The sequence below is a fragment of the Armigeres subalbatus genome, chromosome 3, assembly GCF_024139115.2.
Source record: "Armigeres subalbatus isolate Guangzhou_Male chromosome 3, GZ_Asu_2, whole genome shotgun sequence".
In the NCBI taxonomy this organism is placed as follows: Eukaryota; Metazoa; Arthropoda; class Insecta; order Diptera; family Culicidae; genus Armigeres; species Armigeres subalbatus.
In genome coordinates, this window is record NC_085141.1 from 27,366,753 (window position 1) to 27,388,957 (window position 22,205).

Genomic DNA, 22,205 nt, shown 5'->3' on the forward strand with positions numbered 1-22,205 from the left:
CCATTGCTCGCTCTCTGAAACGAGAAAAAAGAGAAAACATCCTTCCTCATATTATATGATTCGAATAATGTATGATTTTTACTGACGTCTCTGATTAATGAAGAAATGCACAATTATTGTTGTGGTAGCTAGATGTACCAGTCGTGGCTATAGTTGTCGCACTAGTGCCTTATATGCCAAATAGCCAATCAAATCACCGCAAACCCAGTTCATATCGATAAACCATACTCATATGATACGATAACACCTTTGATCTTGGGCTTGAGCTTGAGCTTGATTGACTGCCCGTAGTTGCTACTCCATTATGACCAGATCAGCTGTTCTTGCACAGAGAACCAACAGATGTTTGCTTGGGACTAGCACTCATCTTCAATGTACAAGTACTGGTGATCTCATTTGTTAGGTCATACTGGCGCCTGCCACGTCAGAATGCAAGTCAATGTAGGGAAGGGGGAGGAAATGGGGGAGGTAATGATGATGGTCCATTTCCAGTTCTAGCGATTGCTAGAACACGAGAAATAAAGAGAAAGATACAAAGTAGGAGAATGGAACGGACCTGGGATTGAACCCACGACGTCCTGCGTTTGAGGCAGAAGCAGTAGCCATATGACTACCAAGCCCGTCTTTGATACGATAACACCTTTGATCTCCAAAACAAGGAAAGCATAGTTGTAAAAATTGATTTTGCTTAATTTTTTACGTTCTTTGCACCAGTTTTCGCACTAGTGACCCCAATTTGGCCAATCCCATAAGAAATCAATGGGATTTGCCAAATAAGGAACCAAAATTAAGAATAGTGCCACAACTGGTGCATGCGTTCCTATTATGCAATAATCAATTTTGAGGATTATAACAAATTTTATTTTGGTTTTCACAGCTGTTCTAAGGAGCAGGAAGTAAAACCCTTTGCTTGATATATTTTCTTATGTATGGGGACAATTGGTTGGACAATTGGGGACAATCAAATGACCTTCGGACAAACGGCCTTTCTCATATGTCGATTCGTGAGTTGGCGAGAAGAGCGAAATAGTGCACAGCCCAAGAGTTGATCAAAAGCTTCACCCAACACTTGGATATTGGAATAACTGGGTCAGGACCAATAAAGTCATGTGATGCTCTATTACGAGTTAACTCATCAGCCAATTCGTTTCCAGATATGGAAGAATGGCCAGGTACCCATATAAGGTGTAAAGTATTAACTGAATTCAGTTCCTCAATTTGAGTTCGACATGCGATTACTTACTTCGACCTTGAGTTGGCCGAGGCGAGAGCTTTAATAGCTGCTTGGCTATCTGAACAGAAGTATATTACTTTGCCCATAATGCGTTGCTGCAGTGCAGATTGCACTCCACACATGATGGCAAATGGGGCCCTCCTTAGCCGTGTGGTAAGACGCGCGGCTACAAAGCAAGACCATGCTGAGGGTGGCTGGGTTCGATTCCCGGTGCCGGTCTAGGCAATTTTGCGTATTGGAAATTGACTCGACTTCCCTGGGCGCATAAAAGTATCATCGTGTTAGCCTCATGATATACGAATGCAAAAATAGTAACTTGGCTTAGAAACCTCGCAGTTAATAACTGTGGAAGTGCTTAATGAATACTAAGCTCCGAGGCGGCTCTGTCCCAGTATGGGGATTAGAGTGGCCCAGCCTAGTATGGGAAGAAAAAAAAGTCGTCGGATTCTACGGGGCACCCTCCAGGATTTTGCCTTTAGGTAAGAAAATCATTCTCTGAAAATTTCAGTCTGATCGGTTATTGCATAAGGTGGCGCAATTGATTTGAAGTTAATATGGGGGTTTCAGCCGAAATATATGGGAAAATACACCTCTGTTACTATTTCGTACAGGAAATTGGATGGAAGAGCCCGATTGAGCCCAGATTTGCAAGAAATGAAGTTAACATGCCCATGAACAATTCGACATAAAATTCTACTATTACTAAATAAACTTTAAATCAGTTTTTGGCTGATTTATTTGGAGTTGGGTTGAGCACTTTGAAATTCATTAATTGCCATGAAAACATACGCATGCAATCAAAGGTGCCTGCGCGCGCGCCACAACACATATCGCAGCTACCTTCGATTACATGCGCTTGTTTTCAAGGCAATTAATGAATTTAAAAGTGCTGAACCAAACTCCAAATAAATCAGCTAAAAACTAATTTAAAGTTTATTTAGTAATAGTAGAATTTTATGTCGAATTGTTCATGGGCATGTTAACTTCATTTCCTGCAAATCTGGGCTCAATCGGGCCTTTCCATCCAATTTCTTGTACGAAATAGTTTATTTATTTATTTATTATCAGACTAAGGCCGGAGTGGCCTGTGCTGCACATAAAAGTCTTCTCCATTCGGCTCGGTCCATGGCTACACGTCGCCAACCACGCAGTCTACGGAGGGTCCGCAAGTCATCTTCCACCTGATCGATCCACCTTGCCCGCTGCGCACCTCGCCTTCTTGAGCCCGTCGGATCGTTGTCGAGAATAATTTTCACCGGGTTACTGTCCGACATTCTGGCTACGTGCCCGGCCCACCGCAGTCGTCCCGGTGTGAACGATGGATGGTTCTCCCAACAGCTGATGCAACTCGTGGTTCATTCGCCTCCTCCACGTACCGTCCGCCATCTGTACCCCACCATATATGGTACGCAGCACTTTCCTTTCAAAAACTCCCAGTGCGCGTTGGTCCTCCACGAGCATCGTCCAGGTCTCATGCCCGTAGAGAACTACCGGTCTTATAAGCGTTTTGTAGATAGTCAGTTCAGTACGGCGGCGAACTCTATTCGATCGGAGCGTCTTACGGAGTCCAAAGTACGTACGATTTCCAGCCACTATGCGCCTCCGAATTTCTCTGCTGGTATCGTTATCGGCGGTCACGAGTGAGCCCAAGTACACGAATTCTTCAACCACCTCGATTTCGTCACCACCGATAGAAACTCGTGGTGGGTGGCTTACATTGACCTCTCTTGAGCCTCTTCCTATATTACTCGCCGGCTGGCAAAGGGTTAATTAATCAAAGGGTCGCTTATTGGCTTGCGCTCACAATACCTCCTATACGCTTGAAGGAACTCAATTCGCAGGAACGACTGGAAATGAACTCACTTACCCATTGGTTTCACACGTGTCGAATAAGCTGAAACAACATCAATGATTTACACCGAGATAAAACCGAATCCGAAATATTATTGGCAAGGGGAATGTGCAAGTGAAATTAATAGGTTCCTTTCTGAACCAAAACTAGGCGAAAATACCGAAAAGAGGTGGAAACGCTATACCTCAGGGCAATGCACTTTTAAATTAATCAATCGAGCTCAATTTCGACTACATTACAAATTTATTGAGTTAAGTGTGACGTCAGGGGTACTTGCGTGACTCTCTACGAGTAATAGTCCATGCGATGGCTGCTAACACTGCTCGGCGGGTTGATGACCGAATGTTTCCGATCGGTGTTGGCCTCGAAAGGGTTGCGATGGCCACGAGGTTCTCGGCGGGGTGCCCGAAGAAGGTAACGATGGGCACGTGGCTCCCGGCGGATTGCCAGAAAGTCGAACCACTAAATCTCGACAAAGGCGGTATTCGATGAGGCCAGTGATGATGCGATGGCACTGCAATCGAGGATGATGACCACCGCTTGGCTTGGAAGATGGCGACGTATACGGTGGCTGTCGTCCCGGACAATTGAGGAGCGTGTCCGTTTTGTTAAGGGTCTTACGGGACGTCCAAAATGGCGACTTATCCCAACCCGGCCTGGATGCCTCTCGAGATGGTCACTTCTCACCGCGTACACTTTTCACCACTGTCCTTCTGCCTGTCTAGATTGTGGAGAGAAAGAAAAAGGCCCGCTTCGAGGACCTGCGCACTGTATTAGTCCCCTATGACGTCATCACTACTAGCTTCCAATCTCTTCCCCCATTGTCACAAAACTAATTACCTTTTTCTTAAACTAACAATGTTCGTTTTTGTGTTTCTCACTTTTTTTGTTCTCCGTGTTAGCTATAATTAGATACTAATTTGCATGGACATTAATTATAGGTTTAGGCTTTAACATTACATTAACACTTTTTCATGTTTTAATGACACTAACCGTACTAATCAACTAACACACTTTGAATCACTAACTTTTAATAGCTACTAACAATTCTTCCACTCAAAAGAGGGTTCAACTTTCACCTCTAAAAGAAAATCTATGGCGCACTACTTTCACTTTCCAAATTCCAAGCACAAAGAGGGCTTGATCTTCTCGGAACAAGCCTTTTAAAGGAATTCGGATCCCCGATGGAGCGGGAGGTTACCAAAACCCGTTTATGATTGTTAATCATAAACGTTTTTTGACAGTTATGCTCGTACCCTTAATGTGTTCAACCCTTCGACCTGTGCAAATTAGTATGGGGAAATTTATTTTTTCAGGAATTATATTACAAGAAGCCGCTAGGAACAAAAATCTTGAAAAGTACGTTTTCTATCTTTAATCATCATAAAAAATATAAAAAACGATATGATGGAAATAATGGGATTTATCCCAATTAATTACTGTTCTGACTTCTCTAACTTTTCGCGATATATTTTATGATGATCGAGAAAGGCATCATCACCGCTAGGTGGATTAATCTGGGTTTTATATAGGGGTAACGGCTCAAACCTTGGCCCATTATGCTACGGTTGAGTGCATTTATCGTTATAAATCTTCATATATTGCATTTACAACCAGAATTATTCAACCAGCCACCTTGCTTACATTTGGTTTTGACGCCAAATAGCAAAAAACGACGATGAATGTCCGCAATATTTCATTTAAACCAGCAAAAGTGTCGAGAGAAATGGACAAAATGTCGGCATCCTTGTCCCTATCATGTGGATAATTTTTCAGCCCACTTGGGACGAGTGATTGTTGATTTGGAGCATACGAGAGAAAAAGATGGGTTGCTGTTTATAGTACCAATCATTTTGCTTGCGTTAAATAAAGGCAGCATGCAAACAAATAGAGAAAATCAAATCATCTTATTGAGCGTGAATTATAATTGGTTGTATGTAAAATACTACCACACTAATTGTGAGAGTGCGTTTCAGATTCCCCCAGTAGCACGCTTACCAAGGACATGCTAACGAAAATACTATTATATGAATCATTTATATCCCAAATATTTACCATATTGGCAAGTGAAGAAGTTTAGAAAAATGAAAACTGTTTTAAAATCTGCACTTGCAAAAAGGCTACATGTTCTAGCCCTCATGTTGTGGCTTCAAACAAATTGCATACGTTAATTATTGGCTGCCGCATAATTTTGAGATTTACTGCTAGTTGAAACCATGGCAGTTGTGTTGCTCTCACTCTCAAAGAAACTTTTTTCCAAAACGTAAACAATGCTTTAGGTGGAGATGATGCATAACGCACTACTGAAGAAAGCCAATTGTAAAACTTATTCTAGACAATTCCTTGCTTTGTACTGTGCACAAACAGTAATGTGTGCCAACTACCTGATATTATTACACAATTATCCATAAATACAATTATTGGATGCTTGTTTTTAACTCTGTGTGCATTGAAGTTTTATTATTGGTACGTGCGTTTGATTCCATTCCTCTCTATATCGATCAGCTGTTGTGAATCCTCTCAAAACTCACGTGTTTCAACTTCCCGAGTTGTAAGAATACTTTTTCAGTATCATTTTGCAGATCAAAATACTTTTTGCAAGCAATAATAAATCTAAATTATGATGAAGGTATTTGTCAAGTAATTTGACTTGAAATTATTCACATGAAATGACGTTGAAAGTTTATCTAATGAAACATACGATCCATTGTAGGGAAGGGGGGGCAATATACCCTAGCTAAGCAAACACTGCTCTAGCTTCTTATTTGTAACGCTATTCGTGGGCATTTTTACATTATGCATCAGTTAAACAAGATAGCTAGTTGATGCCATTCAAAAATTGTCAAAAATCTCAATCATATTGATAATATTCACATTTCAAAAAAGTGGTGATATTTTGTTGCCGGAAAACTCATGAGGCAAAACGCCTTTTAGCTGGCAGCTCCTAGGGAACAAAGTACCACGCGTCGGCGAATCAGCATTCTAGTATGGATAGTCGGTGGAGACGCAAGTACTTTGTAGGTTATTGCCACTAGGGCGTTTTGCCTCGCCAAAATGTTAGATGTTTCTTCAAAATGTGGAAATTTTCGGTTTTTCCGACCTTCCCATGCACTATTTTGAAACTTTCTTCGCCTATCCTACATAATTTTAGCTCTAGTTTTGTTACGGACATATTAATGACGGTAAATATGAGGGAAACCACAAAAGACGTTTTGCATCGGGGGGGCGTTTTGGGGCCTCTTCCCCTATCTTTCCATTATTAAATGAGAAAATGTTTGAAGGATTCGTGCGGAAGATGATAAAACTAATTATTCTTACACTAATTGAATCATTAATTTGCGAAATTATGAAGAAAATGGTGTATCGAACCACGAAAGGTTGATGCTTGAATCGTGTTTGGAAGCCGTAAGGTAGGCAATTATTTTTGGTATGTTCTGCGAATAAAATCGATTATATCGTGATTCGAGAAAAGCATCATGAGGGCCCATTTACAAACTACATGACGTTTTAGGTTGTGGGAGGGTACTTGTTTGAGCTTCAAGGACTTTATAAATTTCGAAACACTACCATACATGAAGCAATACAGAGACTTGGTGTGGGTTGAGTTTAGCGTTATGTAATTTGCGAATGAAACTTAACCGCTGAGTGGATTAACCTGTTTTAACAAAAATTCTTAGCAGCCTAATCGCAAGCATCGGATATTCTATCTGCAGCTTTCGGTTATTTTTTCCAGTACGGGTTATTGGTGAAAATGCACTATGGTCCAGGATACAGATTTACGCGGAAAGATGAATTTTACGCCAAAACTATATTTTTTAGAAAAAACTGTTGTTCTACAAAATTGTTCGAAATAGTAAGGCCATCATTATGGTTCTACCAAAAAATAGGGTGGCCCATCATATAAAAAAAATTAGAAAATATTTTTTTTATTTCTCGGAACAAAGTTGTAGCGCAGCTTATTCCAATCAATTTTGCTAAAAAAAACTTTTTCTGTAGCTCTTAAGTTGGCTGATTTAGAGCAATTTTACCTAATTGGATTAGGGTGTACCTCACAAAAACAGTATTTTTTATCTCCTTTTTTTGTTTTACATTTCTCGAAAAAGTCGTCTTCAGGTGACTTTTAGAGCTCAAAAAAATGCAACTTTTTATGGATAAATACGCTCAATATCTTTTTCCGATCAAAAGTTATAATCGTTTTTCTGTCAAAATTACATTTTTTTCATGAGTTGATATCTCCGGTTAGGGCAGACCAAAAAAATATATTCACACGGCATCTGAAAGAGAAATTAATATTCTTTATTATGTCAAAAAATTGGGGATATGTTATTTTTTTATCCCAAGTTTTATCAATTTTACTAAAATCATGTTTTTTCAAATAAATCAAAAAAATTAATGTAATTCGACAACGGAAGAAGATACAGACGATATTCTTATAGCAAAACACGCGTTTTGAAAAGCCGCAAAAGTCTTCAGAAGAAGACATTCATGAGAAATGAAAGATAAAAAATCTACAGCTTAAACACTTTTTATAAATTTTATCATTATCATCGTATTGCAAGATTTACGAGAAAAGATGCAAAAAAGGTAGATCAAAAATACTGTTTTTTTTAGGTACACCCTAATCCAATTAGGTAAAATTGCTCTAAATCAGTCAACTTAAGAGCTATACAAAAAGTTTTCTTGGAAAAATTGATTGGAATAAGCTGCGCTACAACTTTGTAGAACATAATAAGTCAATATTCCGAGAAATAAAAAAAAATTCTTATTTTGTTTATATGATGGACCACCCTATTTTTTGGTAGTACCATAATGATGGCCTTACTATTTCGAACAATTTTGTAGAACAACAGTTTTTTCTAAAAAATATAGTTTTGGCGTAAAATGCATCTTTCCGCGTAAATCTGTATCCTGAACCATAGTGGAATGTTTTGATTTTAGAGTTTCACCTATACTAACGCAGTGCTACAAATCTAAAGCGCATGCCATCATTTGGCTACGGGTGCCCCCAGCATTGTCCAAAAAAGTTTTGGTTAACTATAACGCTATACTAATGGAAATTGTGAAATAAAATTGATAGCTGCCATAGTGTGGTTGTTACCCGATCAGGAATACATAACAAAATTATAACTCAATTCTATCAATGGTTGTTATTCAAAACAACGTGTGTTATAATTAGATAATTCGATAAAAATGTGTCTTCGGCCAGTTTTATTTTATATCAAAATTATAACATCATTAGTTATGTTTATTTACACAAAATAATTGCCTACATTTTTTGATATTGGAAAAAAGCGGAGGTAATCACCTCCAGTATAACTTGAATCAATGTTCGATGTTAATAGCTAGTAAAAGTTAATTGCCTACATTATGGATGGAAATCCGGCTACAACGCCGCAACCGTACCACATTTTTATACGTGATGTAGGCAATTACCATGAAAGTAGATTTTTTACCTCATAATCATATCAACGGTTGTTATAATGTTGAAATGAAGGTAACAACCTCTGATATAATTATGTTACGGCTAGAGGGAATTTTGATATAATTTTTGTTATTTTAACAACTAACCAGCCAATTTTATAACACATATTGTTACATTATTTTTCTGAAATGAATAACTCCCCTTGTTATAATTTTGTTATGCATTCTTGATCGGGTAACCATTCATCTGATGTGCAAAAGCAGGTATGTTCATTCAGAAAACTCTTTTATTGGGCAAAAGAAAACCACTAGCACAGCCAGCCTGCATACGTCATGGCTGGTAAAAAAACCGAGTCAAAGTGATTTTTCACGCAATATAATTGCTTTTAATAGTTTAAGAAGTGTATAAATCTATAGTTATGAAGCAGCATTAATTTGCGTGATGAGCCAATGTTGCATACAGGGCCAACATTACCGCCGGTTACCCTATAACAAGAAGAAGAAGAAAAAGATGTTCATACGGCACTTATGTCAAGCTATGTCACATATATGTTGCAATGCAACCATTAGAGCATGAGTTATACTTTCAATTACTTAAATAAAATTCTGCCCCATTTTGCCCCTACATGTAGCAGATAGAAATAAAATTTAAACAGCAAAATTTTTCGTAGAAACTTTTTCTACAACTTTCTCGAAGACACCAATGATGTATCTTCATAATTGAAGGAAAGAGAATTTCCATCTCACTTTTAGGGGGATTAGCCAAAAAAAAAAAAAATTCCAGAATATGGAGCTTAACATACTGAAACTTTTCTCCGAAGTCACTGAGACTCTAAAATCAACTTTTCATGGCCAAAACATTTTCGATCACGAATTCCTGGGTTAGAAAACACTGTGCACCGTGTTTAAACAGCTCTCCTGGTAGTTGGTCAACTCCAGGGGCTTTGTTGTTTTTCAGCCGGCCGATCTCCTCCTGGATTTCCTGGAGACATCAGGATCATTCGAAGATGTTATATCGACACATCCAGGGAAGTGCGTATCAAATAAGTGCTTTAACGATCCTTCATCAGAAGAAGTGTAGTCGCCATTTGGCTTGCGAATTTCGTCAACTTGGAATGGACCCTTGGATCTCGCAAGAATTTTATTCAATCGACTAGCTTCACTCAAATTAGAAACATTTACACAAAGGTTTTTCCAGCCGGATCGTTCAGCAGATCGTAGAACCTTATTATAAGCTTTGCGAGCTAACGCATCAGTCAAGTATTGCCGTCTCTGGCCGTCATCTAAGTGCTAATGGCGTAAGCCCACCTATCGCATCAAGACAACATTTTTGAGGGGAGGGCATTATAATTTATTATAGTTGAGATCGTTTTTCGAGTTAAATACTGAGGAAAATAATAAAATGAATGGATATTAGTAAATGTTATTTTATTATTTATGAGGTTCGTTTAAATGGGATTTTAAAATTAGTCTAGTGTTATATTCAATCAGTCGGATCTAATGAAGTAGCTTTTTTCTCTAATTTCAGTTTGTGATTTATACAATCGGTGAATACGTTGACTACGATAAACGTTGACTAACGGTAATATTATGAGAAGCCTCTTCTAAAGTAACTCTCTTGTAGAAAATGCCACACTTGAATCAGCTAAATATTATCTTCAAAACTACATCGTAAAGGACATTTTAAGCTATGGAGTCAATGTTGAATACATTCAAATGAATTGTAGATTGTTGTGAAAGAAGGTGTCTGTTTTAGCTGATTACATCTTTTGACAGTATTCAATTACAACACAATAGGAGGTTAAGTACAATTGTCTAACTATTAAAAGGCTCTTCATTCAATAAATTCAGTCGAATTCTACCTCATCTCCCATAGCTTATATCCGCGACATGTAGCACGCACCCTGTTGGACATTTAGGAAACTGCATAGGATTAATCGAGTTTACAATTCTATTCTCAAAATCTTGACCACTTTCTTCATGTGTGTTCAAATCATGTGTGTATTTATTTATTTATTATCAGACTAAGGCCGGAGTGGCCTGTGCTGCACATAAAAGTCTTCTCCATTCAGCTCGGTCCATGGCTGAGTCCAATCATGTGTGTACAACCCCCAGTACGTTAACTTCTACCAGCACAGATTACAATTCTCCTAGAATATATCAATATTTGTGGAGAATTAAAAACCAAAGCCCAAAGATATCTACTTTTAAATTATATCTAAATTTTTGAAACATTATTCAATGAAAAAAAAAAGATTATTCAATATCTTCTATATTTTTTTATTTCTATTTCTTTTAATAATGGTAATTAATAGGTAATTATCGCTCCAAGAGTATTATTGCTTATAAATATTTTTTTATGCAGAATACTTGTAACAATCTAAGCTTAATTTTTCATATCGCTTCAATTTTTATATGTACAAATGTGTATGTATGATAACGGTCTCAAACATCGAATAAATTAAATGCCGAAACGAATATCTGTATATAAATATCTCACCTGCAGCATTAGTAGGCAGGCAATTGCTCCATTAATGTTTCCGTTCATTTCCTCCAGTTGAGACTATTTTCCCACATAACAAACGACATACATGCCCTTATCGGTCGCCCAGCACTTTGCGTAAACGCCCTTATCTCAGCACGCTCGGTTGACTTTCCATTGAATACTTTACGGAGCTTGTTCTATTCGTCTTTGCGTTTCTGTTGCTTCGGCCCTGCAGCTGGTGCTGGATAAATCACAAACAACGACAACTGTGCTGCACACAAACCGAGGGCTATCACTTTCTGAACCTGGAATGAAGAGGAAATTGAAATAATTTTGAAGTCATCGAAACAAGCTAATGAGCAAGTTGGAAAGTTTTGCGGCTACCAAAGTTTGTGCCCAAATTGCAATCAAGTACTTACAATGATGAAGTAGTTATGCAGGATGATTCCGTACAGTAGCCACAGGATGGAGGCTCCAGTACTGGCCAGAATCACCGGTAGGGGTAGCCCTTCACTGCTCTTATTTCTGATTACTTCACCCTGCAAGGGACAAAACTTACAAAACTTTCATCCAACAGAAAACCAACTGCCACTATCTATGTACCAATTTCAGTAATGGCAATCCAATATAGCATAGGGTCAGAATTGTAACTAACAATCCAAAACGGTCTTTCACCAGGACAGGATCTTCAAAACCTGTATAGAGTAGTGCTCCTCCCACCAGTAAAATTGTTTGCATCACTAACTTCCAGAAGTCACTTCGTTTACTGCTGGGGGTGTAGAACAGAAACCATCCTGAATAAACCAAGCAAATGGCAAGTGCGTAGGAACTGGTTCGAATCAGTGCGGCCGCCCTCAGCATCTGCGAGTACTTGAGTTGCAGGACCGTTCTGCAAAACGTAAAACTTAGTTCGCAGTAATGATTTTTTGTACATTCTGAAGCAACTTACAGTCCACACCCAAAGACGAACTGCAATGGCGAGAATCCTTCCGAGCTGCCCTTGTGTCGAATTTTGTTGCATGTGAAGCAACCACTGAGGAACTGAGCGATGGTCAAAATTCCCGCCACATTGCCGATCACATCCCGGTAGGGCAATAGAGCACGTGCTAGCGAGTCCATTGAACCTGATTTTTCTTTCTCGCTGCACTTTCTTGATCTGATTCCAGAGCACGACTGACAGATCTTATGTGTAAGTATTTGAATTCAAATTTCAACGCCAACCATGAGAATAAGATAGTCTTCTTATTTTTTTAAGCATTCGAGAACGCCGGCTCTAAACCTTGTGTTCTGGATGCCTTTTCACGCACTATTGAATCAACAGCTTTGGATGCCAACACACATGCACGATTTTATTAAGTAATCACAATCATTCAAATATATTCAGAGTACTTGTGCAAATATTAATAAATTTCCAATCAATCGGAAATCGAACCCGCCATCTCAGAATTGGTAATTTACCGAACCCGCCTTCACCGACCGGACTATATGAGGTCTCAAGTCAAGCGACTGATTAAATATTTTGTTAAGAGCCCATCGTCTCATCCATCGAGCTCGTCTAGCGAGACTTCTTTTAGCACCTTCGGTGCTGCAAACAAGACGAATCGGGTGGTGCTTTGAACGGACGGTGCGTTTTGCCTCAGGTTATACATATTTTGTAAGAAGCACAAATAGAACCTCTCTAGTAGTGTCTGGTGAGTGGTGAGATAAGATTATAGTCACTAAGGCTACTACAGGCTGGTGAATATAAAATCGATCAATTTGGAAACACGTTCTAAAAAATACATCACGACAAAATAATCTACCGCGAAGTGCATGATGTACATAGGTATGAAAATTTATTTGATTTTATAAATCATAGAATGTTTTGCATATTTTCTGCTTAATTTTTTTGTGGCAACGATACTTGTAACCTGAAAATTATTTGTGTGAAATTTTGAGCGGAAATCACGACATGCTCAAAATATCTTTCGACTTTTCAGAGCAAGTTTTCTATTTTTCACCTAACCAGTTGATTTACAATTTACAATTACATATTAAAATAAGCATGAGCATGAGCATGATGACCGTGCATTTCTTAGTTGACCAGAAGAATCGCAGTTGCACAGAAAACCAATGGAAGGAAGCATGGGGGATTTTCTACCCAACCTCAATGTGCACAGTCCGAGAGCTCTAGATTTTTTTAATGGTCAATAACGGCGCTGGCCATGTCCTCACGTTCTAACGAACGCTAGAACATGATAAATATAAGATACGAAGTAGGAGGAATGGAATGGGCCTGGGGTTGAAGAAGTGGTTGTAAACGATAATGCATTGGTCAAAAATACATGAACCTATGTTATTTAGATTCTATCAATAATTTGAGTTCGTAAATTACAATTTTTGTGTTAGGGGCCGTACACTAATTACGTAAGCACTTATGGGGGGAGGGTCGGCCATTTTCTTACGCTGCATAGAAATAAAAATTTATTTGTATGGGAAAAATCTTACATGAGGGGAGGGGGGGTTTAAAAACCCAGAAAAACTGCTTACGTAATTAGTGTACGGCCCCTTAGCGATATTTCATGACATGATGCCCATATAACAACTGCCAAAGGTTGAATTATGTGCTCTGCGATGTTTTGCTATTGTGTACCTCAAACAAAACCAAAAATGTCGAGAAATAATATATAAATTGATTCCCGTCATTCAATCTGCCAGACTATAATAAAACGACTATTGATAAGGTTGGTCCGTGTGGCGAGACATTTGTTATAGCCTTAAATTTCGTTCAGTAGAATAAACTTTGTTTTCTTCACCTAGCGATGATGTTGACTATCATATTCCTGAAGTTTATCCGGTGCATTTGGATTAGGATGGCTAAACAGGGGCTACGTTTCGAATAAGTAATCCCAGCGATATGAAGGAGGGTATCTTTTTCAAGGTGAATTAGCAACGTTGCTACTTTCGTGAGTAAACACTGCTGACACTTGCCACAATATTCAATGCTGGAAAAAGATGCTTTTTGATGTGAACCCCTTCGATTTGCACATTGTTCTAAACCAAAATGGTTTAAACGTTATTTGGCACAAGGGATGAAGAGAAGTGAATATGTAGGGTAACGGGTAACACTTCTTCAACTGATAAACCCAAAAATCTTGCGAGCGTGAAAAATTAAACTAAACCCAGCATTGAAATTATAAATTTTCATGAAGTCGAAAATTTTGATTATGTTATCATGTTGTAATGTGTATCAGGTATTAGGATATCTAGAACTCGCACACCTTCAATGCATCAGGAGGATACAAAAAAATGTGGACTCGCGAATATCTTATAAAAATTTCGAGAAAAATTTATAATGGTTTAGAAATTTTCCAAAATTTTAATTTTTTTGAAATTGTTTTATTAGTGTTTTTTTAAATAACTATAAAGTTCATCACTGAATATCCCTATAGATTCCTTAGAGTATTTGGGACCTTCCATAGCTCTGGAGCTACTGGAAATTCTTAAGATATTAACCTCAGCGAAGCATCTGAACTGAACTCCTACAACGAAAAGTTTATCAGAGAATCACAAAGTTAATATATAATCTTAGAGATGCAAATAAAACCTCCTACTGTTGTTTCTTTTGAGTAGCATTCCTGTAAAAATTTCAGTATTGTTTTCAGAATCATCAATATTAGAAATAAATAATTATATTTTTTTTTTAATTGTTTATTGTTAATTTATATTTTTTTCTCTACTAAAGAGATTGTCAATCCAGTGCTGGCTAATCTCTCAAAATTTCTAATTCTTCATTGAAATTTTATTTTGATGTCGACTCGTGGAAGCCAATGATTCCATACTAAAAATATTTTCTCGGTCCCTCTGATGGTACTTTGGAATAGTTTTCCAAGGAACTTCTATTCCGCATCTCGAATATGCTTCAGTCAATGGTCCTTTCATAAGCGACTCATAGAGGAATGGATGAATTATAGACCAATTATTATTTTGGAGTTCGGATCATTTAGGTCCGCTATTGTTTATTTTGTTTGTAAACGACTTGTCCTTCATTCTAAAGCATCTAAAAGTATTGATTTACGCTGACGATATGAAACTTTTTATTGAGATCAAAGACGCTGAAGACATGAACACATTCAAACACGAGATCCAGATATTTCATAACTGGTGTATAAAAAGTTTGTTACAGCTCAATATAAAGAAATGCAACTTAATTACTATAAGCAGAAAACGAAGTATTCCAAATATGACAATCACTTTAGGTAGCCAAAAGGTGACAAGATGTGATAGAGTTAGGGATCTTGGCGTAATTATAGACTCTAAGCTTACGTTCATTGACCATTATAATACTATTATAAACAAAGCTAATAATATGTTAGGATTCATAAAAAGGTTTGGCTACAACTTCCACGATCCATACACTATAAAAACATTATATATTGCTTATGTCAGATCGATACTTGAATATTGCAGCATAGTTTGGTCACCTTACACAGTCACGCATGACACAAGAATTGAGTCGGTACAAAAGCAATTTTTATTATATGCACTACGCAAGTTGGGGTGGACTCAACTTCCACTCCCGTCTTATAAAGCACGATGCATGCTAATTAGTATACAAACATTGAAGGAACGACGGAATATGCGATGCTATCTTTCATTAATGATGTTATCTCGAACAAGGTCGACTCAGAGGCAATATTATCTAAATTAAATTTTATATCCCACAAAGACCTTTGCGAAATCGAACTTTATTTGCCTGTAGTAGTCATCGTACAAACTATGCGAAATTCGGACCCATAAATCAAATGATGGCTGCTTATAATAAACATTGGAATGCTATTGATTTCAATACATCTAAGACTAAATTGAAACAATACTTGCGTACTCAGTAAATGCTTGGTGTGTATAATTTTCATATCGGATAAAAGTGTTTAGTAATTTTAAGTAACGGAGAACTATATTATAAGACTAAATCTGTATCAAACGGTCTACAAACATGATTGACGACAATAAATAAATAAATAAATACATTCGATTTATCCAATTAACCAACTTATGAATGATGTATATATAATATCCCAGTAGGTTCATTGGGTTAATATGACTTCAATTATTATTTATACAAGCTACTACAGACTTTTTAGGTTATACAAAACGTCCTGGAAGTCGTAATGTTTGAACTACTCAAGTCCGTGAACCCAGTGCTTCTAAGGCCCTACAAAACAGTTTGCGAACAAACCTCATAATCATTGTGCAACTTGCTGTTGACTCAATTTTGGGTACCTTGTCTCTTGGATCTCATGTTAATGGAAATTAGGATCATATGCTTATTTCATCGGATTGGGTATATACCGATGATGAGAACATTGCAAATGTCTTGATTGATCTGGTAGATTCGTGGGCTGAACTTGATTGCATTTTGAAGTACCTTGAGCATCTCGTATTCCTGAATATTAATCACTGGCTTAACGTTCAGGATGACCCATCTTATCTGACCACACATCTGTTTAGAATGATTCAAACATTTAAACTTTATTTAGACGCTCTTAGAATCCAAATTTTCCCAAGGTTTCGGATATCTGTGTTTTCATGGTCAGTCAAATTTGAGCTCCCATATTTTTTCTATAAAGCGAATATCTAGATGAACAATTTTACTGAACAAAATGGTGGCCTAGCTCTCTTTTGTGATTTTATATAGACAATCTAAAACGCTGGGCATCGTTCCTGAAAGGGTTGAGATTTGTTTTGGAATTCAATTTCAATCGTTATTATAACACTATTTTTTAACCTAGATTGTTTTAGGAATTGGAGAGTTTTTTTCTGGAACACTGCCACTTTTTTCATATCGCAGGAATCTCCTTAGTTCTAAAACCCTTTTATGAATTTAAAAAGCATTTTATTTAGAATTTCATGTTTACTTTTTAAATGCAAGCTTCTCAATGTCATAACCTTTTTCATGCGCACTATTAGAATTTTGTGCAATCAGAACATTTAGGTGCATTATTAATTTTTTCGATCAAATCTAGAGTGCTTTGAAAATAGGTCGTATGTGCAAAAGAGAGTCTCTCTTTGGATATATTCTCTTTCGATTATTACGAAACTATACAAAAGTTTAATTCGAATTTCTTGACCGATATCCAAAGACAATAGCTTTGTCTATCTTGCTGAAGTGGAAATGTAGCAAAACATGTAAAACTATATTAGCGAAAGAGGGCGTGATCAAAGAGAATTTCTCGTTTGCACATACGACCTATTCTCAAAGCAATCTAGAATTATGATAATTATTCAATATCATAAAAAGTAGGCTTCTTAAGCCTAAATTATTGCCTACAATTATTGCTTGGATTAATTTTAAATGCCAAGATCTTCTTAATTTTCAAGAATAATTATTCTGGATTTGCAAGGGAAACCCTTCGGAATATTGATAAGAAATTCTTCGGAAACTCCCCGGAAAATCTTTAGAATTTCAACGACATTTTTTCCGAAATTCTGTGGAAGAGTTCCGAAAACTGTTCGGTAGAAATTTTGAAGAACTAGAAGAATCCGTAGAAGGATCCGAAATGCATATTTACGATGAAAATTCCAATAAACATCATATTCGAAGAATTTCCAGTGTAAATTAGAAAAAAAATCCAGCTTACTTTTTTACAGAATCTCTAAAGATTTTTTTTTATAAATCCTGGGCAACTTTAATGAATCTTCAAAGGAAATTTCCAATGGATTTTTTTTCGTTGTCCAAAAGAAATTCTTAGAAATTTTCAGCAGTTTTTTTTTTAATTTCCAAAAGAAATTATTCGGAATATGCCAAAATGTTTCCGATGGAAATTCCTAAGATTTTCCAGTAGAAAATCGAAAAAAGTTCATCTGAATCACCAATAATGAATTTCCCGAGGAAATTCCGATGTTTTTACAAGTGGAAATAACGAAAAAATTCTACTTTTGTAGTACTTGTAAAGGTTATACTTTTGAAGCATTTCCAGTAGGAATTCCTTAAAAAATTAAATCAAAATTTTAAAGTTTTTCTGATGTGAAAATTTCTTAAACCTTCTAAATCATTTCCTGTGCATCTTTGCATGGTAAAGATTTAAAGCAATGTTTAGCTGAACCTACAAAGAAATCAAAATGACATCCCGAAGAAGAATGAATTCCCGATGAAATTTTGAAATGATTGCTGGTTCAAATTCAAAAAACATGAACCTTGAGAATTCTAAAGATTTATTTTTTGAAAATCCAAAGAATTTTTTGAAGACTCTTCCGTGGAAATTCTAAATAATGCCTCGAATAAAAAAATACTTGGAAAATTAAAAAAAAATGTGATAGAACTCACAAAGAGCGTAAAAAAGTATTCCGAAAAAATTTTCATTTCAAAATTCCAAAATTGAAAAAAAAAATCAACGGAAATATTTAAGTGTTTCATGTGGCATTGACTTCATATTCCAACTGGAAGTTGGTCTGCTTTCCAACTTAGTATATTCTATTAGCATTTCCTCAGTTATAAATTGAAAGCTTTTATATGCCAGCCATTGCACGATTATTTATCTTGTGTAGCAAGTATGATGGATACACTATACCTAGGGTGTCGAGAATGTTTCCCACCCGAAAACATCCTAGGCAGGAACGAGAATCGAACTCGTCATCTCCGGATTGGCAATCCTACGCCTTTGCTCGCAAGACTAACTGGAGACTGAACATTTTGAAGTGCACTCCTTAAAATGTTCGAAAAACTTCTTATGTAAATGAAGAAGAATTTCTGGTGAAGATTCGGAAGAACTTGTCGAAGAAATTCATTAAAATGTTTTCCACCGAAAATTATATGTATTTCCCACGGACTGTTTTAAATTTTCAGACAGAATTCACATGGAATTTTTCGGAGTTTTAAGGATTTTTTCGGAATTGACACTGGATCTTTTGTTTTTTTTCATTATCAATTTGTAGCAAAATTTCCAAGCAAAACTTTTCAGAGAGAATTGTTCAAAAAATTCTGAATGCCAGCATTTTATCAGGATTGTATGAAGTAATGTCAAAGTTTTTACAGGAAATTTCTTTACTTGATTTTTCCTGAATATCCACAAGAAATTCTTTTGAATTTTTCTTTTAAGATTTTTTCTTGGATTATTGTAAAAACATGAACATTTTTCAAAATTGTAGCTACAGTCCGTTGATGAAAAAGTGTCGGCGGCGTGATGCCAAAACCATCTGCAGCGGATTTTTTTTAAATATTTTTCCATTTTTCCCATCCAATTTTTTTTTTTGCGGAAATTGAGACTGAATCGACACCTGTTTTTTCGTTCATTTATGTATGGATATAGGATCTTAGACTAAGATGGTCAAATAATGCAGATATGCATCAGCGAGCGTTGCGACCGACGCTGCGTTATCGATTTTTCTCGATGCACACCTACGTCTTTTTAACGCTGAGTTGAAAAGACGCTACGTGGGCATCGGCCCTTAGATGCGCTTTGCGTTTAATGATTTAATCATTAAATTTTAATGATTTGTATTTTTTGCACCGCTATTGTTATTCACCAAAAGTTTTTCGTGTAAAAAAAAACCACGTGGTTCGAGAGCAACACCCCCCTCCCCCCATGTGGCTTATCGTGGTCATTTTCCAAACCCCCCCCTCCCCCCATATATGACCACGTGGTTTCTGGACGGCCCCTATAGGTACAGGCATAGGATTAACTGTTTTTGAATGTTATTGAAATAGGTGCATGGCGGTGATGATATTTTTTAGCTAAATACTTCTATAATGTGATGAAAATTTCATTTTTGAAGTTACCAAATTGTTTTCAATTAAAAATTACATGAGCCGAGCATAATTATTCACATGTTTCTTGATTATTGGGTGAGAAATCAATGCATTTCCTATGCGCATTGCCCTATTGTTATTGATATAGGAACAGATACCCTAGGTAGAATGTAGAATTGTGCTACCCGGAATTGCCAAAACCTTAGGAGATACTTGGTCAATAAGGGGTTTTATTAGCTGTTGCATCGAATGTAGTTTTCTATAATGAACTGTCATCTACTTAATATCGAAACGATCATCTAACACAGGAAAATATAGAGTTAACCCTTATGCGGCCGACGGAGTACCCGTGTTCCTTTTTCAAATTCAAGTGTCGATATTTCAATGAATTTTTATAGCTGAAAGCTGAAACTCGGTGACATCTAAGAACTCCATAAAATGTAGCATCTGTGAGAAAATCACGTTGATACAGTGAGGAGGGACGTGGGGAGGGGCATCTGATTTTTTTTACCACGTGGATGGCCGACAGGGTACCCGTGTTCCACTAAATTGATATTTTCATAACTTTAACAATTTTCAACCGATTTAGATAATTTTGACAGTTTTGGAAACAGAAACTCATATACTTTTTGCCCATTGTTAAGGTTTACAGCTTTTGTCCATGGTTATACAAGAAATCTTTGAAGTAAGGCTTAAGAGTCTACACACGTAACCGAAGGACTATCAACAAGTTTCAAATATATTACATGCTCATTGCGCTTCTTAGAATAGTCGGTGTTCACAGTATATATTCTGGGGCTTTAAAAACCCCTGGAGTAAGGCCTAAGTCATCCAAAAAATCCCTGGAATAAGATCTTATGGTCTGCAAACGTAACCAAAGGTCTATCGTGTAAATTCAAAAAACGGTACATGCTCTTTATGGTGCTTAGCATATAATGCTTTCACAGTATATGTTCCGGGTCATTTGCATTCCAAGTAGTTCTTGTTGCTGTCATTGATTCCAGGTGGTCTACGAACTCCATACAGTCAAGGTCTTCGGATCAATCTCCGTAATGGAAGCAGTTAACGAAGAATAAATAAGTTGCGTGACCCCTTTTTGGTATATTCTAAGTAGTTCTTGTTGTTATCGTGGGCCCCAGGTAGTCTACAAACTCCATAGAGTCAAGATCTGTGGATCAACCTCAGTAACGGAGGCATTTATTGAAGAATAAACAAGTTGTGTGACCCCTTCTTGGTATTTGTTTGTATTCCAAGTAATTCTTGTTGTTGTTATTGGTTCCAGGTTGTCTACAAACTCCATAAATTCAAGGTCTGTGGATCAACCTCCGTAATGGAGGTAGTTAATGAAGAATAAACAAGTTGTGTGACCCCTTCTTGATATATGTATATATCTGTTTTTAATGTAGCTCTTGTTGTTGTCGTGAGTTCCAGGAAGTCTACGAACTCCATACAGTCAAGGTCTTCGAATCAATCTCCGTAATGGAGGCAGTTATCGAAGAATAAACAAGTTGTGTGACCTCTTCTTAGTATATGTTTGTATTTCATGTAGTTCTTGTTGTTGTCGTGAGTTCCAGGTAGTCTACGAATTCCATACAGTCAAGGTCTTTGGAACAATCTCCGTAATGGAGGCGTTTATCGAAGAATAAACAAGTTGCGTGACCCCTTCTTGGTATATGTGTGTATTCCAAGTAGTTCTTGTTGTTGTTGAGGACTCCAGGTAGTCTACGAACTCCATAGAGTCAAGGTCTGGGGATCGACCTCGGTAACGGAGGCAGCGTTTAAAGAATAAACAAGTTTTGTGACCCCTTCTTGATATATGTTTGTATTCCAAGTAGTTCTTGTTGTTGTCGTTGGCTCCAGGTAGTCTACGAACGGAGGCAGTTATTGAAGAAAAAACAAGTTGTGTGACCCCTTCTTGGTATATGTTTGTATTCCAAGTAGTTTTCGTTGTCGTGGGCTCCAGGTAGTCTACGAACTCCATTGATTCAAGGTATGTGGATCAACCTCCGTAATGGAGGCAGTTATTGAATAATAAACAAGTTGTGTAACCCCTTCTTGGTATATGTTTGTATTCCATGTAGTTCTTGTTGTTGTCGTGAGTTCCAGGTAGTCTACGAACTCCATACAGTCAAGATCTTCGGATCAATCTCCGTAATGGAGGCAGATATCGAAGAATAAACAAGTAGCGTGACCCTTTCTTGGTTTATGTTTGTATTCCAAGTAGTTCTTGTTGTTGTCGTGGGCTCCAGCTAGTCTTCGAACTCCATAGAGTCAAGGTCGGTGGATCAACCTCCGTAACGGATGCAGTTGAAGAACAACTGGGAGGGACGGAAGGTAGCGGTTTTCCTCTAATACCTTTTCCGAACTTAATCTATCACATGTTGTGCATATGCATAATCGAATTTCAGACATTGTAATTAATTTCCACTCCGGGTGGCTCAATACCCGGAACATAGGCAATTAACTTTGAATGTACTGAACTCGA

The 22,205-nt window shown here is 37.2% G+C and overlaps 1 protein-coding gene across 1 annotated transcript; it reads right to left on the reverse strand.

Moving 5' to 3' along the window:
* Window positions 1-10,771: 10,771 nt before the first annotated feature.
* LOC134219828 (sugar transporter SWEET1-like) lies at window positions 10,772-12,386 on the reverse strand. Its single transcript, XM_062698698.1, has 4 exons — window positions 11,942-12,386; window positions 11,596-11,881; window positions 11,412-11,531; window positions 10,772-11,297 (listed from the first exon to the last, which is right to left on the reverse strand). Exons 1-4 carry the CDS (start codon window positions 12,109-12,111, stop codon window positions 11,190-11,192), a joined length of 684 nt encoding a protein of 227 aa, XP_062554682.1. The 5' UTR covers window positions 12,112-12,386; the 3' UTR covers window positions 10,772-11,189.
* Window positions 12,387-22,205: the final 9,819 nt, after the last annotated feature.

Excerpts from the sequence above, each read along its gene's own strand:
- LOC134219828 (XM_062698698.1), bottom strand. The coding sequence starts at position 12,111 with ATGGACTCGCTAGCACGTGCTCTATTGCCCTACCGGGATGTGATCGGC. Across the intron at positions 11,882-11,941 it reads TTCGTCTTTGGGTGTGGACT|AACGGTCCTGCAACTCAAGT; the intron begins GTAAGTTGCTTC and ends TACGTTTTGCAG. Across the intron at positions 11,298-11,411 it reads TGCATAACTACTTCATCATT|GTTCAGAAAGTGATAGCCCT; the intron begins GTAAGTACTTGA and ends TCTTCATTCCAG.